The sequence below is a fragment of the Ammodytes marinus genome (genome assembly GCF_949987685.1).
Source record: "Ammodytes marinus genome assembly, chromosome: 9".
NCBI classification, from domain to species: Eukaryota; Metazoa; Chordata; class Actinopteri; order Uranoscopiformes; family Ammodytidae; genus Ammodytes; species Ammodytes marinus.
In genome coordinates, this window is record NC_137213.1 from 26077876 (window position 1) to 26101342 (window position 23467).

General features: G+C 40.3%; 1 protein-coding gene across 1 annotated transcript in view; it reads right to left on the reverse strand.

Moving 5' to 3' along the window:
- Positions 1-22902, reverse strand: part of st6galnac3 (ST6 (alpha-N-acetyl-neuraminyl-2,3-beta-galactosyl-1,3)-N-acetylgalactosaminide alpha-2,6-sialyltransferase 3) — a gene marked incomplete at its 3' end in the record, with an annotated part of 59402 nt that extends 36500 nt beyond the window's left edge. The window contains exons 1-2 of the mRNA XM_080034754.1: positions 22818-22902; positions 4315-4509 (exon numbers count right to left, since the gene is read on the reverse strand). Coding sequence (XP_079890880.1) covers positions 4315-4509; positions 22818-22835 — 213 coding nt within the window. The 5' untranslated portion in view covers positions 22836-22902. The remainder of the gene's footprint in view (positions 1-4314; positions 4510-22817) is intronic.
- Between the last annotated feature and the right edge of the window lie 565 nt (positions 22903-23467).

Below are 23467 nucleotides of genomic sequence, written 5' to 3' on the forward strand. Positions count from 1 at the left end.
GGGAAATATTGTAAAACAGCAGTGAATATTATAAGCTTTTCAAGAGCACTAATCACATTTACATGCATTCAGTAAATGTGTAAAACCTCATCCAACAACAAAACATCCTTCTAGAACATTTTTTATTTGGTGTACAGGGCTGGAACATTACATTCTGTAAATCACTCAAATGTTACGGCCACTTCATCCTCTCAGTGGTGATTCACGCTTCAGTTTGGTGTTTGTGACGGTGCTGTTCCAATGTGCCATGCGGTAATCGCAAACAGAGTGCGCTTTTTTATAATGTCAATCATTTTGGCACTCTGATAAAATACAAAAATCTCCTCAAAGCCTCTTTTTAATGTATGAGTGTGTTAAAAATAAAGTGGGATATCTAAAAAAAAAGCAGGCTCAATGCCAATAACATGATCACCATGAAATATAGCACTGCGGCGTGAATATACCCTTGACCTTCAGTGAAACGCTCTAAACGTGATTAATTAATAAGCAATAATTAATGCATTATCGTGCCAAGACCGGGTGTAAGATGAATCCTTGGCAATCAACAAAAAAACATTGATTTGCTATAGCTGTCTGCATGGGGAAAAGTGATTCATTCTAAATGCTTGTCATGCTAAAGCAGAAATATAGAGTTTGTGTTTGAATGGTCGTCTCAGAAGAGATATGTAAGGAATATATTTAGCTAAATGAGCTGCAGCCTAGTTGTAAGCCTAAGTCTTAGTTGTGTATCTCTAGGTATGAGATAGGTAGGTATTGGACGCTTGATCAAACTGTTCCAAATAATAAAACCTCTGAAGAAAAAACACAATAAATGACAAATCTAAAATATCCAATTGAAGTTAAACTGCATGACCAAACAAACTGGTTAGGTTAGCTCAATCAGATATGTTGATTTTTTATTTGCATGCTTATACTAACTACTAGTAACTCTGAGGCTATACCTCATTCACTCGTTCTTTGCTCCTTATATAATACAAACTAAATAATTATCTCAAAAGAGAGCTGTAAAATTAGATTAGCAAACTTATTATTAACATTTTGCATGATTACTGCCAGATGTGCAGTCCCACAACTGTAATCTTATTTTTGGATTACTTTTTTGATTGCAAGGGCGCAATGATGCACAGAAGTTCCCAAGCATTTAAAGTCAGAACGCTAAGACATCCCTCATGTTTTATAGTGACCATAACTTTACCCACAAACTTAGAGAAGGATTTACGAACAGCTGGGTCATTCAAGTCAAGACGATTTATCATTATAAATAGCCACAAAGCAATCCTAATATAGAATCACTTTCCCCCGCTCATGTTGGCTATTTTGTTCATTTCAAAACAAGCCTGGATTTAAGATTTTCAGCTATAAATAAAAAATATTGAGTTTCTGTCCCCCCGATAGAGCAGGTGTGTGAATGTAAAGTGCAACAAGACAAATGATTTCTATTTCTCCTAAAAGGCAGCGCGGGAGCAATTTATAGCACCTGGAGGCAGACTCAATCAAAAGAGGAAAATAAGGCAGAGAGCAATCCCATGCATTATACAACATGCTAGCAAGAGGTTTAAAAGACCTACAATGACGCCTCACTGTGGGTCAGGTTAGATATATGCCTCATTCTGTGCAGGAGTAATATTCCTGCTCCTCAAGGTGTTGCTTTATGCTTAACGGAGGCCGACAGCACACACAGCAGGTTGTCACACGCTGAGGAAATCACTTATGACACCCGGCATAAGAGTATCACCTTGACCAGACCTCTACAAGTCTGCCAATCCTTTAGTCAGACATGTTCAGGAGCCTGTGTGTCAACTTTTTCTTTTTTCATATGTAGCTTTTGTTGTTATTTCCTTATTTTTTGTGTGTGTTCACTCATATGTTGTAGTTTTTATTTATTTTTTATATATAGGCCTATTACATTTGTGCTGAGTACAGTATATCATTGTATTTCATGATGATTGCAATTGTATATGCACATTGCACAATTGTAATGGCCAAAAGAAAACTAAAGTCCTGAATGTATAAGTTGAATGTATTTGAAATTGAATTGCTCAATGAAAGATACTTGAGGGGGGAAGAAAAGAAATGTTCAGGAGTGTGCGGAACACTTTTTGACTCTCATGTTCAGTCCAATCACTACCCTCTTCTGATTGGCTTTAGAGAGATCACTGGCGGTGGGAATTTGAGCCGAAAAAGAGGCCCTAATTTTGCAGAAGCCGCCAGTCTTTTTCTTCCCATTTGCATAAATCTCCGCGGGGAGAAAGAGAGGGGCCAGTGATTTAAAGCAGGCTCGTCTGGAGGGCAGAGGGAGGTGCAGTCCTAGAGATTGGTGTACGGTGTGATTGCCTCTGGGCCCATGTTGTGTGGATGAAAACTCTCGGGAGGCGGCGTGCGACGCTCCGCATTAATCTGCCAATATCAGCCTGCTGAATATAAGGCATCCACTCCTCATGAAGGGCCAACGCATCCATCGCTACACTCCAAATCTAGATGCATTGCAACCCCAAACTGAAAGCACAATCCTCATTACCTGTCAGTCGGGGATGTTGCACACACACACACACACACACACACACACACACACACACACACACACACACACACACACACACAAACACACACACACACACACACACACACAAATACACACACACACACACACACACATCTCATGCAAAGCAAATTACGATACGATTTTTCTCTGCGTGACTTGCCAATATTCACCAGCATGAGCAATCATTTTCAGGTTTCGCCGGCTGCCCCCCTAAGCAACAAACACACACAGCTTGTTTTTTTTTTTTACATTTTGATGTGGTGGGAATTAAAAGGGCTTTGATATTTCAATTTCCATAAATTGTGCGGGGAATATACGGCACGGAGCTGTTTGAAGGCAGAAGAAAAGGATCACGGACATGGCTCTTTGACAATTACAAAGAAATAACGCACGCAGGAGACTTCAAACAAGCATTTTCAGATCTATCGCAGAGAACCTGATTTAATGAATCAAGACAATTCTCCAAGGAGGTGCTGTGCTTTTTGCATCCCATTGCACCTGAATGCACCTTCATCACAGGGGTGAAGCTGAGTGATGGCAGGTTAATGTTAAGGGAGGCTAACAGAATATCAATGCACCACAAAAGAAAAGGTTATCCGTAGCACCACCATCAGTCCAAATGTAGAAGGTTCATTGTAAAACATTTGATTTGAATAAAGACTGCAATGGAGAAATCATTTCAGCGAAGATGCAGAACAAAATCACTTTAAATTAAGGTTTGAAGCTCAAATCCAGAACTTTTTTTAAAAGATTCTTGAGTTCCATTAAATGACATTCAAATGACATTAAAGCCAAATTTCCCAGAATAACGCTCTTCTCTTTATATGTAGGTTTCTATCAATCAGCTTTTACAATTTGCCACACAAACATTTACCCTTTTTCATCATTTATTTCACGTCTCTAATTTCTTATTTTAATCTATAAATAATATATAAGACTAGAACTTTTAGCTGCAATAAAATGACAAAGTTTGATCATGTAACTACAACTTCTTCGACCTATCATTAGTAAGTGGTGTAGAAACTGAAATGTCTATCAGCGATTTCCTCCTGTATGAATAAAACTTTATATCAATCAGTGTAGGGGAAATTAAAATGTCCTCTGCCAACAAGGTAACGTCCTTAATAATTTACCATCATTAATTACAAACTAAGTTAACTTGTGATGTTGTACATTCTGCAATATGAAAGTCATTTCACACACTAATTAATTTTGCCACATGGGTGCCAAATAACAAGCTGTAAATACATCCCTGACATATTATCAATTAATAAAGTTGAGCTTGTTACAAATAAGTTTTGTAAACAATCAGCAGACACAGGAATTTTAGCTTAGTTATGTTCTCCACCAACTCATGCTAAAATTGATCACATATATCTTATAATTCCTTTGTATCTTGATTCTTTTTTAGAATGCTCCACTATGATGGTTAGCTCGATGCTATCCTTGTTTACTTGCTGTTTTGTGCTGAGAAGGTAGTTACGGCTACAGTCTGTTTTAAAAAACGCTCATGAGAGCAGTGAGACTGAACCAAACAGGACAGTTCTAAAACAAGGAGCTGGAAAACATCAAAATGCTCTGTGGTGGAAACTCCATTTATTCTCTGTCTCCCTGGTTATTTGACCTGTTGTCAAAATGAAAATATTGTTTAGAGGACCTTAGGGCTCAAAGGAGTACTAGCGGCGGTATACTAGATTCCTTAATACCATTGATTCAAATTTGAATGAGTGAAGTTGCTGCTGTATGTGTGTGTGTTTTCTCTTGTCTCTCACCTCCTGTTTGGGGATGCTGATGTAGCCCTGGTGAGGCTTGAAGGCCTTGTAGGGCTGCTTGGAGAACATCCAGTGGCTGCTGAAGGTCTGGCCGAACACGGGCTGCAGCAGGAAGTAGGGCTTCTCCGCGTAGTTCACCACCACAACAAACAGCGACACCACCACGATCAGACTGGTGGCGATCACCGACTTCTTCTGTGTGAAAGGGAGAAATATCTGAGAAATGGTGCAATCACAGAGCCTAAAACCAAATGTTTAATCAAATCTTACATTTCGTTCCAGTGTTAATACACAGCCTAGGCTCTGTAAACTGGTATATGTAAACAAAGTGGGCCCACACCTTAGCTAGCGACATGGTTAACAGAGCCTATAGGCTGCAATTTAACATTGGATTTTTTTTTTTCAGCGCACACACAGTACGGACAGGTAGCGGATTGTGAGGAGATTTTTTTCAGATTTTGACAAAAAGTGATTTTGACAACAAGCTTTGTCCAGAATCGCTGACTCTTCCTTTAATAGTCAAGAAAAAAAGTGGAGGTTTTCCAGTTGTGTCATAAATCTCTCAGAGCAGTCACAGCTGAGACATACTCTCATGACAACTACAAAAATACATAGTTTGTGTTTTGATAACGTTTTATGCTCATCATCAAATCAACTATTTTGAACTTTAGACCTCAACATGTTAGCATTGTCATTGTGACATTATTTTCATTTAGCTCAAAGCATCACCACAGTCTCACAGGGCTTATTGTTACATAATCAGTCTGAGGCGTTTCAACCAAGAGAGCAACAGTCAGGGTGTCACTGTTTCATACAGTGATGAACAGACAGGGAAAGTGATGGAGTGTCTGGAGGTAAGAGGTATAATTGCTTGGCAGAAAAATGAGAGAGAGAGAGAGAGAGAGAGAGAGAGAGAGAGAGAGAGAGAGAGAGAGAGAGAGAGAGAGAGAGAGAGAGAGAGTGAGAGAGAGAGGGACATAGAGAGAGAGAGAGAGAGAGAGAGAGAGGGACAGAGAGAGAGAGACAGAAATAAAGGATAAGAGATGGAGGACAGGGAAAGGTCTGGTAGAGGACAAGCTATCGGCAGAGTCTGAGATCAATGCACAGGAGAGGAGAGATGGAATCAGGCAGACATGAAAATAATCTGTGGGGTGCTACAACATCTCTGGTCTCTGAGGTTATGATAGTTTTCAGTCAGGCTTTCTGGAAACTTCAATAACATGCTGCTAATCTAACGGACAACACCGATGGGAAACTGGATTTTTTTTTTTGGAAGGTGTTTTTTTCGCGGATTCTTTTGAAGTTATCTGATGGTGAGAAGATTGGATGTGGCGCGCTGTAATGGTGGAAGCCCCTGCACCGCCAAAGTGCCCCGCACCAACACACAAGCTCTGATCTCCAACATCAATCGTCCCAAAGGAGGCGCCCGCCGCAGGCTTCGCTTCTCAGAGGCGAGATCAAACATTGTGCGGGGAGGGGGCTGGATGAAAAAAGGCAGTGACCATTTGCTGCCCTGACAAGCCCATCGCATTATAAGCAATTGCATGTATGTTTCATCACACGTCAGTTCAGTGTTATAACGCACGTCTTTGATCATAAACAGAAGAGGGTCTCAACTTTGATCTGGTAAAAAAAAAAAAAACGCACAAAAAGGGACAAATGGGAAATTCTCAATTGCCACTCCTTACCTATTTTTCACAAAATAATGGATTTCATTTTTAGTATGTTCTATGTCATCCCTACAAAAAAAGAAGACTGTCAGGTCGTTATCTGAAAATGTGCCATAATAGCTAGTCATCATGATTCCATTATGGAGCATGAAACCAATGATAAAAGTAGACTTTGGCTCAGTGTGCAGCACGGCAACATCCATCTGTTCTCATGAGGACGGAAGAACATTTCCTTGTCTCCTTCAACCTCAATCTGGCCACAAATCACAGGGGAAATGATGTGTCAAAGTCTGGAGCCGATTGGACGTGGCTCGGGGGGTGTGGGGGCGTATGTAGCAAAGCGCTGAACCCGCACCAGCCTCTAGTGCGAGTCTCAGTACTCCATCCATCACTAGTCGGCCTGTTGAGCCGTTTGACACAGAAGTTGAAAGGCTGGATGTGTGTGTGGGGGAGTGGGCTATACAGTTTGGGGAGTGTAGCAGAGTAGCGCATTGCCAGCCCAAATTGGGCACATTAACACCAGCAGGGGAGGCAGCAGAATGGCTATAAAGTTTCAACATTACAGCTTTCAGGTCAATTTTTAAAACATTTTGCCTGAGGATTATGACTGCGTATAGGCGCCGGCTATATGACCTTGTTTGTGCCAATCAAATGAGACGAGGATGGCCATTAACTAGAGTGTTGCTTATGGTTGTAGCCTAGGGACATTTTATTTACCCACACACCAAAAGACTTTGAATGTAAGGGATGGCTGCAGAAATTGAGCCAAAGTTAGTAATGGCATATGACTAAGGATACTTTTATGACAACGGTCTCACTAACGGGAAAGTTTTTCCTTTATGTTTTAAAAATGTTCCATGTTTAGTCGACATTGATTTGAATACGACCCGCATGCTCACGGATCCACAAAAAGGAGCTAAAACGCTGTATGTCTGTCTGCCAGGCCAGTAGTCAGCTGTGCCTAGGGAGATTTCAATTATAATCCACCCCCACCAAAAAAATTAATGTAGGGGGGCTCTTTTAAAAGGGGCTAAAACATTCTCTGAGGGGGGTATTGATCTCTGTTCTAACCTTTTGGGATCATTGGGACCCAGCACATGAGAGATCCATAATTCTTTTCTACAGAGAGCATGTGTGACCGCATTACATTAGCACAAACTTACTGATTGCACCACCACCAACTGTGGCAATCACCTGTTACAAGTAACAATTTATGAACCCAACATTGACATATCAAATTTTATGAGGATTTGGCGAACTTGATAGCAAGCATGCATCCAGCAGTTACAGAGAAAGATTTTGTTTCTACATCCACAGCTGAAAAGAAATGTCTTACTTTCTGGATTAATCACTGCAGCAATTTTCTTGCTGAATGTGAACCAAATAGGCAACACATTTTGTCTATTACACTATAATCAACCAGTGGTGTCCTATCCGTTATGTGTGTGATGAATGAAAACTCAAGGCACATTAACTGCATATATAGTGCAATCAAAACCTCACCCCCACCAGGCTCCGTCTGGGCATGAAGAGAATACAATTTCCTCCAAAAGACTAGCGCTACAGCTCAGTGAACAACAAGACCACACTTTAGCTAAAAAAAGAAAGAAAAAAAAACTAATTCGCAATGGGTATTGGAATAATGAGAGGCTCAATCTGAAGAAATTGCTCATGAAAAAACATTTGTGGTGGTTATATTCTTCGCCTCTTGGGCAACGGGCAAAAAAAAATCTGAAAATTACATTTGCAATGCATAAACACTACCTCCCTGGCACCTGATGTTTGCCAGCACGGTCCAGTGAACACCTATTTCAATTAACGGTGATTGAGAAAATATTTCTCAAGTCTTTCTCTCACTCTTCCTACCCCTCTGTTTCTAAGAATTATAGCATTGTTCTCGTGAGATCAAGATGGGTCCAGACACATTACTTTATTCTAGTCATATTTTCAGCAAAGGTCTCGCCTCAAAAGCCATCCTACTACAAGGTAACAAACTATTCTTTTCCCCGGGAGGTTTACACTTTGCTGCTAGGCAACAAAGTCACGCACAAGTTCCCCTCCAAATTTCACCCTCGGGAGCTATGACTGCCACAGGAACTATAAAAGTGAACTAATACAATTTGTAGATGTTATTGCATCTATATTATGTTTATGCCTGTCTGATTAATTTAATTCATGAGCTATTTACAAAAGTCCTTTGGGGTTTTAATTCATTATAAGGGCACATTTTTGCTTTGTTAGTACTTTGGTTACAAAAGTGCAAAGAAAAACTGCATGTATGCTTGTTAAACTACCGAAACTATCAAACTCTAACTGAATATGGTTGATCAAAATGGAGCTGATCTGATCCACTTATTAAAAACAAGAAATCTTGCTATAACTCTGCTATAAAAAACCTTATATTTTTCAACCCATTTTTTATCTAAACAAACTTTATGTTCTGGAAATCTTGAATAAAGAAAGAATAATGCCAAGTCATCAAAAAGTTCAAGTCATATAAACAAGTTGAATTCCTTCTACACATTAACTTTTTTAACTTTTTTTGTGCACATCTTTTGTATAAAAAATGTACTTGCAAAAACTTGCAAAATAGTAGGTACCCATCAGACAAGTGCAGTAAAAATAACAATAATTATCACTGAAATAATCCATAAACTGCAAATGCTGAAGCAAAGTTTTGAGGCACATTACTGAAGTGAATGTTACATCCCATCACTGTGGCATCTTCCATACTTTCACTGCATAAATGAACGAATACAGATTTGAACTGTTGCAAAGAAAAACATCCTAATGTAAGCTGCATTCCCTCAAGAGGGACAGGGATAGAGGCTGAAGTTACAGCCGTATGACCCAACGAGTTGCAGCAAATGTCAGAACTCATCGGGAGGTTTTCAGCCTGCTGTCTCTACAGAGTCCAGCAGAGGGGGCAGTCACCTCACACAGCTACCATGACAGGCCCAGAGCAGCTCCGAATGCACAGCGCTCACAGCGCGCGTGTGTGTGTGTGTGTGTGTGTGTGTGTGTGTGTGTGTGTGTGTGTGTGTGTGTGTGTGTGTGTGTGTGTGTGTGTGTGTGTGTGTGTGTGTGTGTGTGTGTGTGTGTGTGTGTGTGTGTGTGTGTGTGTGTGTGTGTGTGTGTGTGTGTGTGTGAGAAAACCTTTTAAACATTCACTATACAACTGTATATGAGTTACAGAGTGATTATCAGCAGGATCTAATCCGCGGGAGGCTTATTAATTTTTTAAAGTGTTAACAACAACATCAGAGCACAGACACAACAAGACATTTGGAAAACATCACCTTGAGCTCTGGGAATGTGTGATCGCTATTTTTTTTTACTTTTTCCAGACTAAACAAATAATCAGTCGAGAATAGAACAAAAACTTTTCTGGTGTAGAACCAAAAAAAACGCTAACATCAGTGGGATGGGAGCATGATTTCCGTGACCAACAAGAGTAAAAGACCAACTAAAACTTTGTGACCGCCATTTAAAAAACAAATCCAGCACGGACGGAAAAGCTAAACAGTGGTCTGTGGAGGAGACAAACTGTCTCCTTGCAAATCACAGCAGATTCAAAATATTCAAAATGTACTAGAGGGAACAACGAAAACAAAAGCCATGTAGGACCACCAAAGAAATGAAAAGAAGAACTACCTGGAAGACGACTTAAACTATCAAAACAATGTCTTAAACCTCATAAGAGATCAATACAACCTTATTTTTTCAGAATACTGTACTGACAGGTGAAAAAAATAATTATTAAACCCAACATAAAGTGTTCTTGTTAACCTCAACCAACGGACCAACGGATTTGTAAAGCAAATACCAAAAAAAGTCTATGCATTTCTGTAAATGTGATGAGAATACGAGGTGTCACTCTACTTTGTAGTTAGGACTCCATCCTGATGCTGCTGCCAGTGGTGCAAACTGCTTCCGTTGAATCACCCTGACCAGCGGTGACATATGAAATCCCTCAATCCAGGTCAAATCAACACTAATCTGTACTGTTGGCATCATTATGGTACAGTGCATCACAGGGAATCTGATTAATTTTTATTTTAGGTGGATGAGGGGGGAAAAATAAGGGGGAAAAAGAAAATTTCCTAACGTATTTTTAAAGAGCAATAAACATCCAAACTACAAATCCCTGTCTTAACTTAATCAGTAGATGTAGTGTGTGTGTGTGTGTGTGTGTGTGTGTGTGTGTGTGTGTGTGTGTGTGTGTGTGTGTGTGTGTGTGTGTGTGTGTGTGTGTGTGTGTGTGTGTGTGTGTGCGTGTGTGCGTGTGTGTGTGTGTGTGTGTGTGTGTGTGTGTTTATCTGGACATGTGAACTGAGTACGCGTGACTGTGAGAGGACAAGCAGTCCAAACCCATTTGACTAATGGATGCTGTATCTCATATAAAATGGAACATAATCTGCACAAGTATAAAGGATTAAACACTCACACAATATTCACTTCCCCATCTGGATCCAGCAAACTTTTTAGGATGTTGGGGGATTTTTTTATTTATTTTTTTAAATCTCACCATATGTTCACAGAAAAAAATTTGTGAGGATACAGTATGTGGTCTGATGATGATGATGATGATGTGTGTGTGTGTGTGTGTGTGTGTGTGTGCGCGCGCGTGTGTGTGTGTGTGTGTGTGTGTGTGTGTGTGTGTGTGTGTGTGTGTGTGTGTGTGTGTGTGTGTGTGTGTGTGTGTGTGTGTGTGTGTGTGTGTGTGTGTGTGTGTGTGTGTGTGTGTGTGTGTGTGTGTGTGTGTGTGTGTGTGTGTCTGTGTGTCTGTGTGTGTGTTTTTGTTTTTCATTTTTCTAATTGTCTATGACACTTTAATGCTAAGCTGCATCATGTATGGTTGTTAAGCTTTGGTAACACTAATGAACCATAAATCAAAACATAAAAATAAAAAAGAAACAGAACACATAGATAAAGACAGCCTGGCTCCATGCTTCAAAACATCTGCTCCACTCACTTGTCTTTTATAGGGAAGTGTAGACTTAATATGTTCCCTCGTGTATAATATCTCTTACTTCTCTTGTCAAGGGTTATTTTAAGAGAAGACTTAGAGTCAGGATGTCTATTGGCATCTAGCCAATCACACAAAATGACTGCTGCCACTCAAAGGATATTTTATCTTCATCTTACTGTAATATATTAGTTTTAAAGCCCTGGCTGTTATGGCCAGAAGGCTTACAGGCAGGGGAGACCGCACTGCCAGCCAAGGTCAAAGCTACTGTATAATAATGGATCTGACTTCAGGTCAATACTGCAGACGCTCAGGAGAAACTTAAAGGTGGAGTCAGCGATTCTGGATTCAGTTTTTGTCAAAAAAATAAATAAAAAATCAATGAATATCTCATCATGATCCGCTACCTGACCTTACTGTGTGTGCACTGAAAAAAAAACAGTGTTAATACACAGCCTAGGCTCTGTAAATGGAGGTTTTGCTAGCTACAATAGGCGTTGTTTACATGCCTGTTTACAGAGCCTAGACGGTTTAAACACCAGATTATTTTTCAGTGCACACACAGTACGGACATGTAGCGGATCATTAGGAGATATTCGCTGATTTTGACAAAAAAAAAAATTCACAACAACCATACTCCAGAATTGCTGACTCCATCTTTAAGTAACAATCAGAATACTTTGTCCATGTTCAGTATGAGGAAGTTTTTTTCAACTTTCTTTAAGAGCAAAAAAACAACTTTATGCAACAGCAGATGCTAGACAGAGCAGGAGTTCTTTGCAGCAGAATAGCGATTATTCCCCATGTGTCTTTGTGTTTTGAAGGGCGAAGGCAGGAGGGGAGAATCTGGCTGTTGAGATAAAACAACGACCAAAGAAAATCTATTTCAATTTACCAAAATGCCAGAGCAGGATTACTGACATTTAGCAACTGATATTTTCCCTGAAACTCAATAGTATCCCTGGATAACTCCATAATAGAGCTTCGTATCATTGATGGTGATTACTCACAGCACGACTGCTGCTCATACAGAGACATTTGAGAAGGTATGGATCACCGAAGCAATACATCTGAGGACGGATTAGAAGGACAGACAGACAGACAGACATACAGACAGACAGACAGACACAGTATATAATCTCCAGGACGAAATGCATTACCTTCAGGTTACAAATACACTGTTACTAAGGTGATGTGCATCTTCTACAACTACTTTTGAGATATGCTTTTACAAACAAAAAACAGCTGCAATAAAGTAGAAGTACATGGAATCACCTTGGTTGTTTTTTTCCACTATATTCGCTAATATTTGAAAACAAATAAAAATCGATTATAATTTGTACGTCGATTGCAATACCAACAAACAACGTAATGGAGACATTGTTTGAAGATGCTTGTATACCAGGTTTTAACATTTCTCTGCTGGAATTTCTTGCTGCTAATCACCCAATATATACAATGATACCAAAATATCTGCATCAAGCCGAAACATTTCATTAAACTCTTTCTGTCTGATAAAGGACCACGTCCTTTCAAACTGCATGGCCAATCGTAAGGCAAGCTTTGTGTTAAAAAAAATGTAATGCCTCAAAGCATAAATGAAGATGTATAACCCTGACAGAACCACACAGACACATCATTCAACCACTGCTCCCCATGTTAAATACGCTGATCTGTGTAATGTGTAGAATTGGAGGAATGCCCCTTTAACTGGAATTATGATTAACGACGAGTCCTAGAAGCACATCGGCCAAAAACCTTTTTTCTAAACGTCTGTCAAGACGAAGCGGCAGGGCAGTCGACTAAAAAGAAAAGATGGATGTGGAGGAATTTGCTCTTATCTCGTTGAGCTGAAGAATAAATAGGACACGCCGGATCGGATAAAGAATAAGTCACATTGAGGACATATTTTTAAGTCATGTCTCACTCTGAGAATATATGGAGAGAAAATGTGAGTCAACTGAATCCTCTTCTGAAGCAACAGAGAGATTTCTAACCACAAAAACCCTTCCAGTGATGTCGCAGCGCGGCTTTTTGTTTTTCATTAATCCTCTTAAGAGTGTGTAGGTTCAAAACAACAGCGTTATGAATCTTTCACACAATAGACTAATGGGCGAGGTGAATGCAAAGCCACGGAACAGCCTCAGCTACGTGGTACGAGCAAGTGTTGCTTGTTCCAGGCCGGAAAATAACATAAAGTCCTTTCTGTCAATGCCTCTAAGGTGCTGAGCTGTTGTTGGAGAGGGTGGCTGTGTTTGTTAAGGCTGAGGAGGTGAAAGCAACAAAGTCTTAAAAAATAGAAACATTGCAAGACGAGGCAATTGTATTTATTGAGCACATTTCATGCACATCACATTGTTCTTCACATATTAGCTTGAACCAGCAATTGAAGATACATTCATTTAGATTAAATGTTTGTTCAAATAAGAGCCGAGTGATTATTTGATTATTCAATTATTTTAACCATTTTCTTAATCAATGTATTTGTTTAAGTAATTTTTCAAGGAAACAGGACAGAAATGTGATGATACCAGCTTTTGAAGTCATCATCTTGACTTGGCCTCTAGGAAATCAAAATGTCATTTGTCAATGCTTTGTATTATAGACCAAATTATTAATAGAGAAAATGGTAGTTAGATGAATTGATAATAAGAATAATCATGCATTGCCGCCGTAATCAAAATTGCAGTTGTTTATTTGTTTGTTGATTGATTTATCAGTTCATTTCAGTCTTGTTAAAAACCGTGTGACAGCGCCTGTTCCTCGACAACATTACCCAGAGTGCACTGTGGCATTTTGAACCTCTGCCCGTTTCATTGTGTTGTTTTTTAAAACAAAAACCACCACTCACCACTAGCTACAGAGCACAGCCGAGTATAGAAGCAGACTGGGGGGGGATCAGATTTCATGGCAAAGAATTGACTGAACTTTATTTAATGCCCTCACTTAACCGCCAGACTCTATTTGTGTCCGTCAAACCCTCTTCAGTTCACGAAAGGCAATCACCCTCTCTTAGCTGGCGCCCGGGGCAACGCCAGGCTTCCAATGGGGATAATCACAGAGGAAATGGAACCTTCTATTAGCTGGTCAAGAGTGTCCTCAGGAAGGGGGCCTCCACTATGGTTGGGTGGTTATATGGTTATAAAGTGTCCAGGGGAATTTAAAAATAGCAAAGGTATTGGTTTAGTTACCTCCATGAAAAAATGTGCTGTGTAATGTGCAGTACATGTGTATGATAGATGCCTTAACAGTGTGTGTCAGTGTCCAGCAGCAGCAGCATGTTGATTACCAGTTGAGGTAGAAATAAGTATTACCCAACGCTCATACCATATAGGCTTAATCAACTTTGTGTCGACTCATTTGGCAATGGCTTGAATGTAATCAACACTATTATGAAAAAGTTTAACACTAGCTTTAAAAGTATAACAAATTGGATACAGTCCAAGTCTAGCTTACACTATTACCGGACTTGGCTCCCACTGACTTCACAGAACATCCGCACACCTCAAAAAAAAAAAGAGAAAGAGAGAGGACAGAGGACATTGAATCAAAGCCAGGATATTTGTCAAGGATATCTGATGATGTCCGCAATAAATCCGAACATGTTGGGTCGATAAATCAAGCTAAAAAGGCTGTTGTGGCCTGAAGGGATCTGGCCGGGCGGGGCACAGTTGGACAACACTAATGCAATTACAGGGATTTTCTGCTGGCTCAGAGTTCTCAGTTCAAGGGCGGAGCGTATAGAGTGGAAAGCTGGAGGCCAACCGCACAAACTCTGCTGTAACTCAGAGTTACCGACGAGCCTGAACTCACCACCTCACTCAATGGGATAAAAAAAACGCTGTAGAGAAAAATCCCACAGGCTTTACAGCAGCATGGCACAGGGATCAAAGGGTAACCCTGCGCTCCTGATGGGTCCGGCCCCGAATCGAAATGAGCTGGATTATTGAATTTTGATGGGACAATGGTTCATTTGTGAAGATGCAAGTAGTGACCTCAGACTGTGTGCTGCTTTCTGAAACATGACGACATTAAAACTATTCACTTCCCAGGAGAAGCTGAGAGGTCCAGGTTCAGGTACCGACGAGCAACACTGGAGCTACATAGGATTCAGAGACACATCAGGCAAACACTTATTTTAAACGTACTCGCATCACAATCCTCCTGAATCTATGGATTGATTACAGAAGAGTGTTAGGGTCAGGGGTGAAAAATGTTGATCGATATACGAATACGTTACACATATCAATTAAACCTCCTACGACAAACTTTTCAATGTTTATGAAAAAGACAATTTTTTCCTTCTATGATCATAAATGAGCCGTACCAGCAAAAGAGACCATCAGCGAAAAAGAAGAACACTACTTTGATATAGTTATTATAAATACATTCTGCACGGGTCCGATTTCCAGGGGAACTTAGACGAAACGATGTACGGCAGCTAGACCGGAACATGCTGCATTTCCAGAACTATTCTAAATCAAAGTTTACCTTGCTTCACCATCGTCATATTAACAAAAGCTGAAAGTTCCTAAATGTAAATTTAAGTGTGTAGTCACAGTCACCTACCATTGCTACATAGGCCTACTACAGAAATGTAGTATGTAGCAATGGTACAGGCCATAGGCTCGGGCAGCTCGCATAGCTGTCAGTCTCTCCCCTAAATAGATTTGATGGACCAGAAGAGTTGACTTTATTCTTGACATTTGGACTTTTATTCACAACTTTTTTCTTAAAGTTCATAAAGAAAAAGAAAGGATAAACCTTCGTCCTCTAATCTTTTTTTTATTCCCCTGTCCCTAATACCCTCCTGTTTGATTCTGTTTGGCTTCCTGGTGATTTGGAGGCCCTTCAGAGCCTCGTCTAAATCCACTGAGAGTATAACTGCTTATCAAACGTGTCCTCCGCTTACCGCTCCCCTGTGGTGTGGATCGCCCCTGAGCCAATGGGCAGTTTGCTTTGCCAAGAGACAACGTGCCAAATGTTATCCAGCAATACAGCAACACATGAATACAACTGGCAGGGTGTTGTTGCCCCGCTATATGTAGATACAAAAAGGCTCATTCTAAGGTCATAACAAAACATACAAAAAAAAACACTTTTATTCATAATTATATTCCATTTCTACCAAGGATGTTCTGTAAAATACCATTCAATTCCACACACTGCAACTTTAAATCTCCTTAATGATTATTACACTTTACACAAGTGTGTGATTAGCAGAGGAAACAAGTAGGGCAAAACCATAAACCTAAAGTATAATTTGACTTAAACTCTTAAATGTTTATTAAACAGCCCCATTTTTCCTCTGATAAATGACCTGCACCATTAAACACCACCATCAGCAAAAATAATGCTATTTTTATATAGTTATTATACTAATGCCTTTGCTCGGGTCTGAATCCCTGCCAACTCAGACCAAATGATTCACAGCAGGCAGACCAAAAGCCAGTGTTTCCCGAGCAGTACTAACTAACTTCTGTTGTCCACCTCGCAGATATGTGAATTCCCTTCCCAACAGGTTGTTAACACTTCAAACGGAATAAACAACCCTTGCTCATCATCATACATATGTACTCTATGTGAAGTCCATACGGTATTTGTCATTTCCTCCCAGCAGTAAGTCGGCAAATCGCCTCTTGGATGGAGTTCTAATCTGAAAAAAAAATGACAGAGTTGGTCCAGAGAACCATCAGGACCGGATGATGTCATCAGACCACCAACACGCTCACAGATTGCACTGACGGCGCTCGGCCAATCACACACACAGACACACACACACACACACACACACACACACACAGACACACAAACACAACTGACAATGACGTTAGGACAGTCTTAATCTTTTTGACCCTTTGTTGGTGTTGCTGCAAGTGGATCAGAAGACGAAGTTAAGAACCAACCCCGGGCCAGCTGATTATCTGCAAATGATCCTTCTTAAGACGCCCAAGATAAACACTGACTTATAGGAGAACCACAAGAGAAAGGCAGCAGAGAGACAATTCTAATTCAAGCTGTATACAAGAGCGTTATCATCATCATCATTTAGAAGCAGTATGAACCCTGCAAAAACACTGTCTGACTATATCATTAAAATGCCCTTTTACAGAAGATCGCACACTAGTTTATGGGTGGGCAGAAAATTCAACCCTGTCTCCTCAAAACTACAGATATATGCAGGCGTGTGAAGACGCGGATGTGCACATTTGTGACTTTAAAGTCAGATTTTTTTGGCCCGCAAATGCATAACTTGAATCTCTGGGAATATTCAAAGTTTTTTTCTCATATATTTACCACTTACATTTCAGAAATTCTGGGTGTTTCTCTGAATAGTACACCCCATCCTCCATCTTATTTTATTTTTTTGTTACCTATAATGACCCTAAGGCGCTGTCATAGAGGAAAAACTTGTCCAATAAAAGTAAAAGCTGTGACTGTGCTCTCGAGTCGAGATGTCATTGAAGTAAACATAGGGCCAAGAAACATTGGCCTAAATGTTCTTCTGTATTGATTAGTCTACAATGTGTTTGTTCTCTCTTCTGGTGAAGACAGGCAGATTAATTACTTCTCTTAATTCTCTTTTTCATGAATACTGGCTCTGTCCTCTTGTTTTAAGGTTTAATAAAATCCAAGACTTCAAACTTGACGCTAGAGTTGGTGAAAGCTCCTTTGTGAAAGCATGTAGACCTACTGTAATGGGCTATGGCCGACAGAGTTCTATAGTGAGTGACATGTAATTTCATGCTGTTTACCGCGACTACAATTACAGAGTGGAACTAAATTCGTAGGCTGCCATTTCACCCTTTTTAATTAAACTCTGGCTATCTTTTCTTGGTATTGCTTTCAGAAAGGGTTAGAATACACACAAAGAGAGAGAGAGAAAGAGAAAAAAACTGAAAAAAGAAAATGACCAGCGCTGGCAGCAGATTTCAAGCTGCTGGAAATTGGCAGCGGGTCACATTATTAAACCGCGCAGGATTAGCGATTACACCTGAACATCACATCGCAGTGGCATCAACTAAAGCTTTAAATCTTCCCAGATGTTGACAAGATTTCTGGTGTAATCGACGGCTCAACCCGATGGCCCAGTTACTAGCCTACCTCTTCTACTGCTGCCATGGAGTGGATTAATGCCAGATCAGGAGGGAGGTTATCGCCATTGGTTACCACCACTGTGAATAAGCTGACGCAGTGTGTGTGAGGGTGTGTGTGTGTGTGTGTGTGTGTGTGTGTCTGTGTGTGTGTGTGTGTGTGTGTGTGTGTGTCTGTGTGTGTGTGTGTGTGTGTGTGTGTGTGTCTGTGCACAACAGATGTAGGTTACATTAGCATGATAAAAAGAAGCCACACGCTTAAATGGTACCCGGTTGGCTCAAAAGGGTTGCAGAGAAAGGATGGGGAACAGCAAAGAGCAAGAGAAAGACTTTGTTTAAGGTCACTCAGTCTGGAAAAAGTCAAGCTGAAATCCAAATTCTCACTTTTTGTGTTGGAAATGTAAATTGTGATAATACCACAATTATTTTGCCTATTTTACAATTTTTCTAAACAGTATAAATGTGTTTTTTGGACATGTTGTGTTGAACCTGGACTCTGATGATGTCACATAATTTGTAAATGCTTTATTAGGCTACTATTACAATGCATCTGGAGGGTTTTCCCTATAAAGTGAGACCAGGCGCAAACAAACTGTGCCGATAGCTTATGGACACTTTTAAAATAATTTTTACCAAATTGGAGATATCGTCTCCCCATCGTAGAATTAAGTATTCAGAACCTTTATCCTATTTTATCTGATATTTTCTGGAGGAAAATCTTTCCTTTATAGTTTGTGGCTAATCTACAGCAATGCATTATGGTCTACAAGATCATCATGTGTTTGTAGTGTTGCTGTCCTGTGAGAACCACAAATCTCTAAGAAGTCTAGAAAAAAATATGTTCAGCTTTGTGAATATGCACTTTACAGCTTATCTAGGGTTTAAAATAGATTATTTAGTTTATGAAGGAGGAGAATGTTCTTAATCCATAAAGTGAAAACTCCATGCCCCAAAAGAGAAATTTAAAATCCTTCACAGGACAGAAAGTGCATGAAAAGCTATAAAAGTAAGTATAGCTGTCAGACAAAAGCAGTGAAGTAAAAAGTTAAATAATTTCCTCTGGGATGTATGTGGAGTAGAAACATAACATGAGCATGAAGTGGAAATAGTCACATTCTTGTTTGTTGAATGGCTGTTAATGCTATTGATTGTAGCTTATTTAGTTTCGGTTCATTTGAAAACCTTCAAAATCACGTAAGTTTGGAGATACATGGTTTTCACTGGAAAGGAAGGGGATAAAAACATGTCATCTTAAAAGTAACTATTAGTCATTGATCTGTATCACTGAAGGACTACAAATGAATCAACTTTTCCTTTAGGATCCCATGCAGCCAGATTCAAAACTATGGAACATTACAACCAATGGAATCCTAAATATCTTATGTAAACTTTACACTCCAAGGAGAGGAAAACAGATCAAATGAAAGAATGGCACAAAAGGAAATCGGAGCATGGGTTAGATAAAACTTTGATTATAAACCGGCGTCTCTCTGCCTCACTCAATATCCTGCCGGTGTGCTGTGCTTTTTTCTAAAACTTATTTTTCTACACTTTTCAAACAAACACATAGGAAAAAGTGAATTCCTAAGAAAATTCTTAGGAACTGGGACACTTGCTGCATTCCCCATGGCTGTTACAAACACCTCTCGTCCATACCCGGCGTGTACCCCTCACAAAACCTTGCTTTGCTGGCCTTGTTCTGCTGTGTGTGTGTGTGTGTGTGTGTGTGTGTGTGTGTGTGTGTGTGTGTGTGTGTGTGTGTGTGTGTGTGTGTGTGTGTGTGTGTGTGTGTGTGTGTGTGTGTGTGTGTGTGTGTGTGTGTGTGTGTGTGTGTGTGTGTGTGTGTGTGTGTGTGTGTGTGTGTGTGTGTGTGTGTGTGTGTATGTGTGTGTGTGTGCGCGTGCGTGTGTGCGTGGTTATGAGGAACACATTCTTTGGATAACACATGATGGACAGATCATCATGAACTGTTGCGACCGAGGACAAACGGCCGCAGCCTTTGCCAGCTCCAGCGCAGTCCTTCACGGATGGATTCACTCCAATAAAAACACAAGCTAACGAGGGGTTTGGGGGGGGGGGGGTGTACTGTATGTCAGGGCTCTCTCTGTGCAGGCCTCTCTCATCAATTATACACATGAACTAAGTAGCAGACTGTGATTCAAACGCTCAGTGTTATGAAAGGAGCGGGTGAGTCTGCAGTGTACTGTGATTCTGTAGGACAATGTAGATCCACGGTAAAGTGTAGGCATGGGACGATACGAAAATGTCATGTCAATGGATCCAGTAGGTGGATGATACTCTATATACTCTATATTAAGCCTACTTGTGACATGGAAGTTCCCAGAGTTCAGGTTTTTACTGAGCTTTTTATTTTTTTATTGTCTTTTAAAAGGACAACATTTTAAACATAAATAGTGGGACAGACCAGAAATTTAAGAGAAGTAGATACATCAAAATCAGGTTTGCAGACAGGTTAAGTTTTCACATACAAGGAATTGGCCTTGGTGTCATGCTATACAGTCACTACACAAAGTAAGAGAAAATAAAAAAAACAAGTGCAAAGTGCAGCAAAAGTTAAGCAATCCCTTTAAAAATTAGTTCATCCATCTATCGGTCCTGTACACACATACACAGCAGAAAAATCACAAAAAAACACCATCAGCAGCAATTTACTGTGTGTATTACACAAACAGCAGGAACATGTGACAGCAAAATGCAAAATGATCAACAAGTCGACTGAATAAGATGAAGCTTTACACTGTGGCTTGTCAGCGGCACTTTCAGCCTAATGAAGATATGAATAACAAAGGTTTCATGGACAATTGACTCTGAGCCACTAACTCCATCAGACTGATGTTCACATTCTTTCCAGCTCAACTGACAACAAACAAAAAACACTTGATTTAAAGTCACAGCTCATTCTGTACTGTTCTCCACTTCTTTACATTTCCTTCAATCATAGTTTTTGATGACTATGCGGTGTCATATGTAGCGGGACATTGTTCTCCTGTCTCAGATAACAACAACCACAAAAACGCCTGAACGAGTTTTAGAAGGTGACAAGTTATGACACTCTCATATCTTCCTGTGTGTGTGTGTGTGTGTGTGTGTGTGTGTGTGTGTGTGTGTGTGTGTGTGTGTGTGTGTGTGTGTGTGTGTGCGCAAGGAAACAGGATTGACAGGAAACAACTTTGGTACACAAATCTAATAAAGTCTGACAAATAAAAAGGTGTGTGTCTGTCTGTCTGTCTGTCTGTCTGTCTGTCTGTCTGTCTGTCTGTCTGTCTGTCTGTCTGTCTGTCTGTCTGTCTGTCTGTCTGTCTGTCTGTCTGTCTGGTGTGTGTGTGTGTGTGTGTGTGTGTGTGTGTGTGTGTGTGTGTGTGTGTGTGTGTGTGTGTGTGTGTGTGTGTGTGTGTGTGTGTGTGTGTGTGTGTGTGTGTGTGTGTGTGTGGACTGTTTGCAGACACCATCCCACATAATAGCGTCACTGTGTTATTGATTGTTGATTGGGGCATGGTTTAATTTGAGCTCTTACTGAACCTCATCAAACTCAAACTGTGGTTATGTCATCATTATGTCAACCTTCTGCAATGTCTTTGGCCAAATGTGCAACCTAAAGACTTAAAGGTGCAGTCAGCAATTCTTGTGAATGCTTGTTGTAAAAATCACTTTTTATCAAAATCTGTAAACTGGTATGTAAACAACGAGGGCCACCATAACTGACAACATGCCCGTTTACAGAGCCTAGGCTGTGTATTTACACTGAATTTTTTTCCCAGCTCACACACAGTACAGGTAGCGGGGTCGTGAGGAGATATTCACTGATTTTGACAACAAGTGTTATCCAGAATTACTGACTTCACTTTTAAGAGTGTTTTATGCACACGGAATTGCTTTTAACATTGTTGTGTCTTTCTCTTGTGTTTCTGCCAGGGTTTTTACACATGTTTGACATATCATGATATTTCCATATCTGTGCAAAGAACCGTTAATCAATTTATCTATTAGACAATCTGCAATTTCCCCATCAGAAATATCAAATATGTCCCCTTCTTAATTTTAAATCTGAATATAATGGGGATTTTGGACTGATCGTTGGATGAAACTTATACTTGAAGATATCGCGTCAAACTCTGGGAAGCTGGGGCGCAAATGGTGTAGTGGTTAGAGCGGCAACACAACATGTCACCAAGCAACATGTTTCTGTTCACTTTCTTGTTAACTTCCTCGTCATCCATTGAGAAATACGATTACATGTTTTTAAATGCCTCATATCATGTATTAACTCCATACACAATTGTGGGGACATGAACACGTCATGAAAGGGCAGATGTTGTGAATATACACAGCTTACATGGCCTACAATACATCATTCTACTGAGCAAAAAGCACAAACATGGACTAAATGTTGGAAGACACACACACACACACACACACACACACACACACACACACACACACACACACACAACACCGAACAAGAGGGCCTGCCTTTTCCTTCACGTGCACGAGACAAAATTACAAATTCAAACTCCCAAAAATAATACAGGCGAGCACAGAGAAAGCTGAGGAGCATCTCCACATTCACCTCAACACAGCTGCTCACACGCACGCGCACAGACAACCGCGTGAGGGTTATTGGCTCTTTATGCAGCCCATGAAGGTTTTTTTTATTCTATTTCCTAAACATGCAATATCATGTAGCATATGTATGTGTGTGTGTGTGTGTGAGAGAGAGAGAGAGAGAGAGAGAGAGAGACCCCTTCTTACCTTGCACATCCAGGCCATTCTTATTTCAACGCAGACAATGGTGGACCGCTTGTTTTCATCAACGTGCAGTTCACCGCGTCCGTTTTCCACCAACACGTTGCGTTCAGGTACACATGTCACATAGGAAACGGAGATGCGGTGCGGTTATATGCGTGTGTCGGCTCCATAAACATTTGAGTGTACCGTTATTCGTAGTCTCCTCTCTGGGTTTTTTTTTCCTTCCCATGGAGCTGCTGGGACCTGGACAGGCGCAGACGCAGAGCCCCGCCCCCAACTACGACACGTGACAGCAGCTGATTTCCTGACTCCTGATTTTCACATCATGCCCTGAAGAGGAGAGGCTGCTGCAGGGGTTTTAATCCAGAGGTGGCACTTAAGCTTTTTTTCCTATCCATAAATATCATATAAAGTGTTTTTTTTGTGTGTGGAACAAACGAACAAAATGTAGCCTACAGCAATGGGAAAAAAATAAATAGCCACCACTCCAAGTGAACTGTGTATTTGGTTTTACTACAGCTATGTGAAATAAACATTGTCTCTAAATTCCCCGCAAAAATATTAACATTCAGAGCATTTCTGTCATCTAGAGTTTTTTTTAATCTAGAGTACAATAGAGACTATTGTTACAATATTGTAACACTTTAATGTCC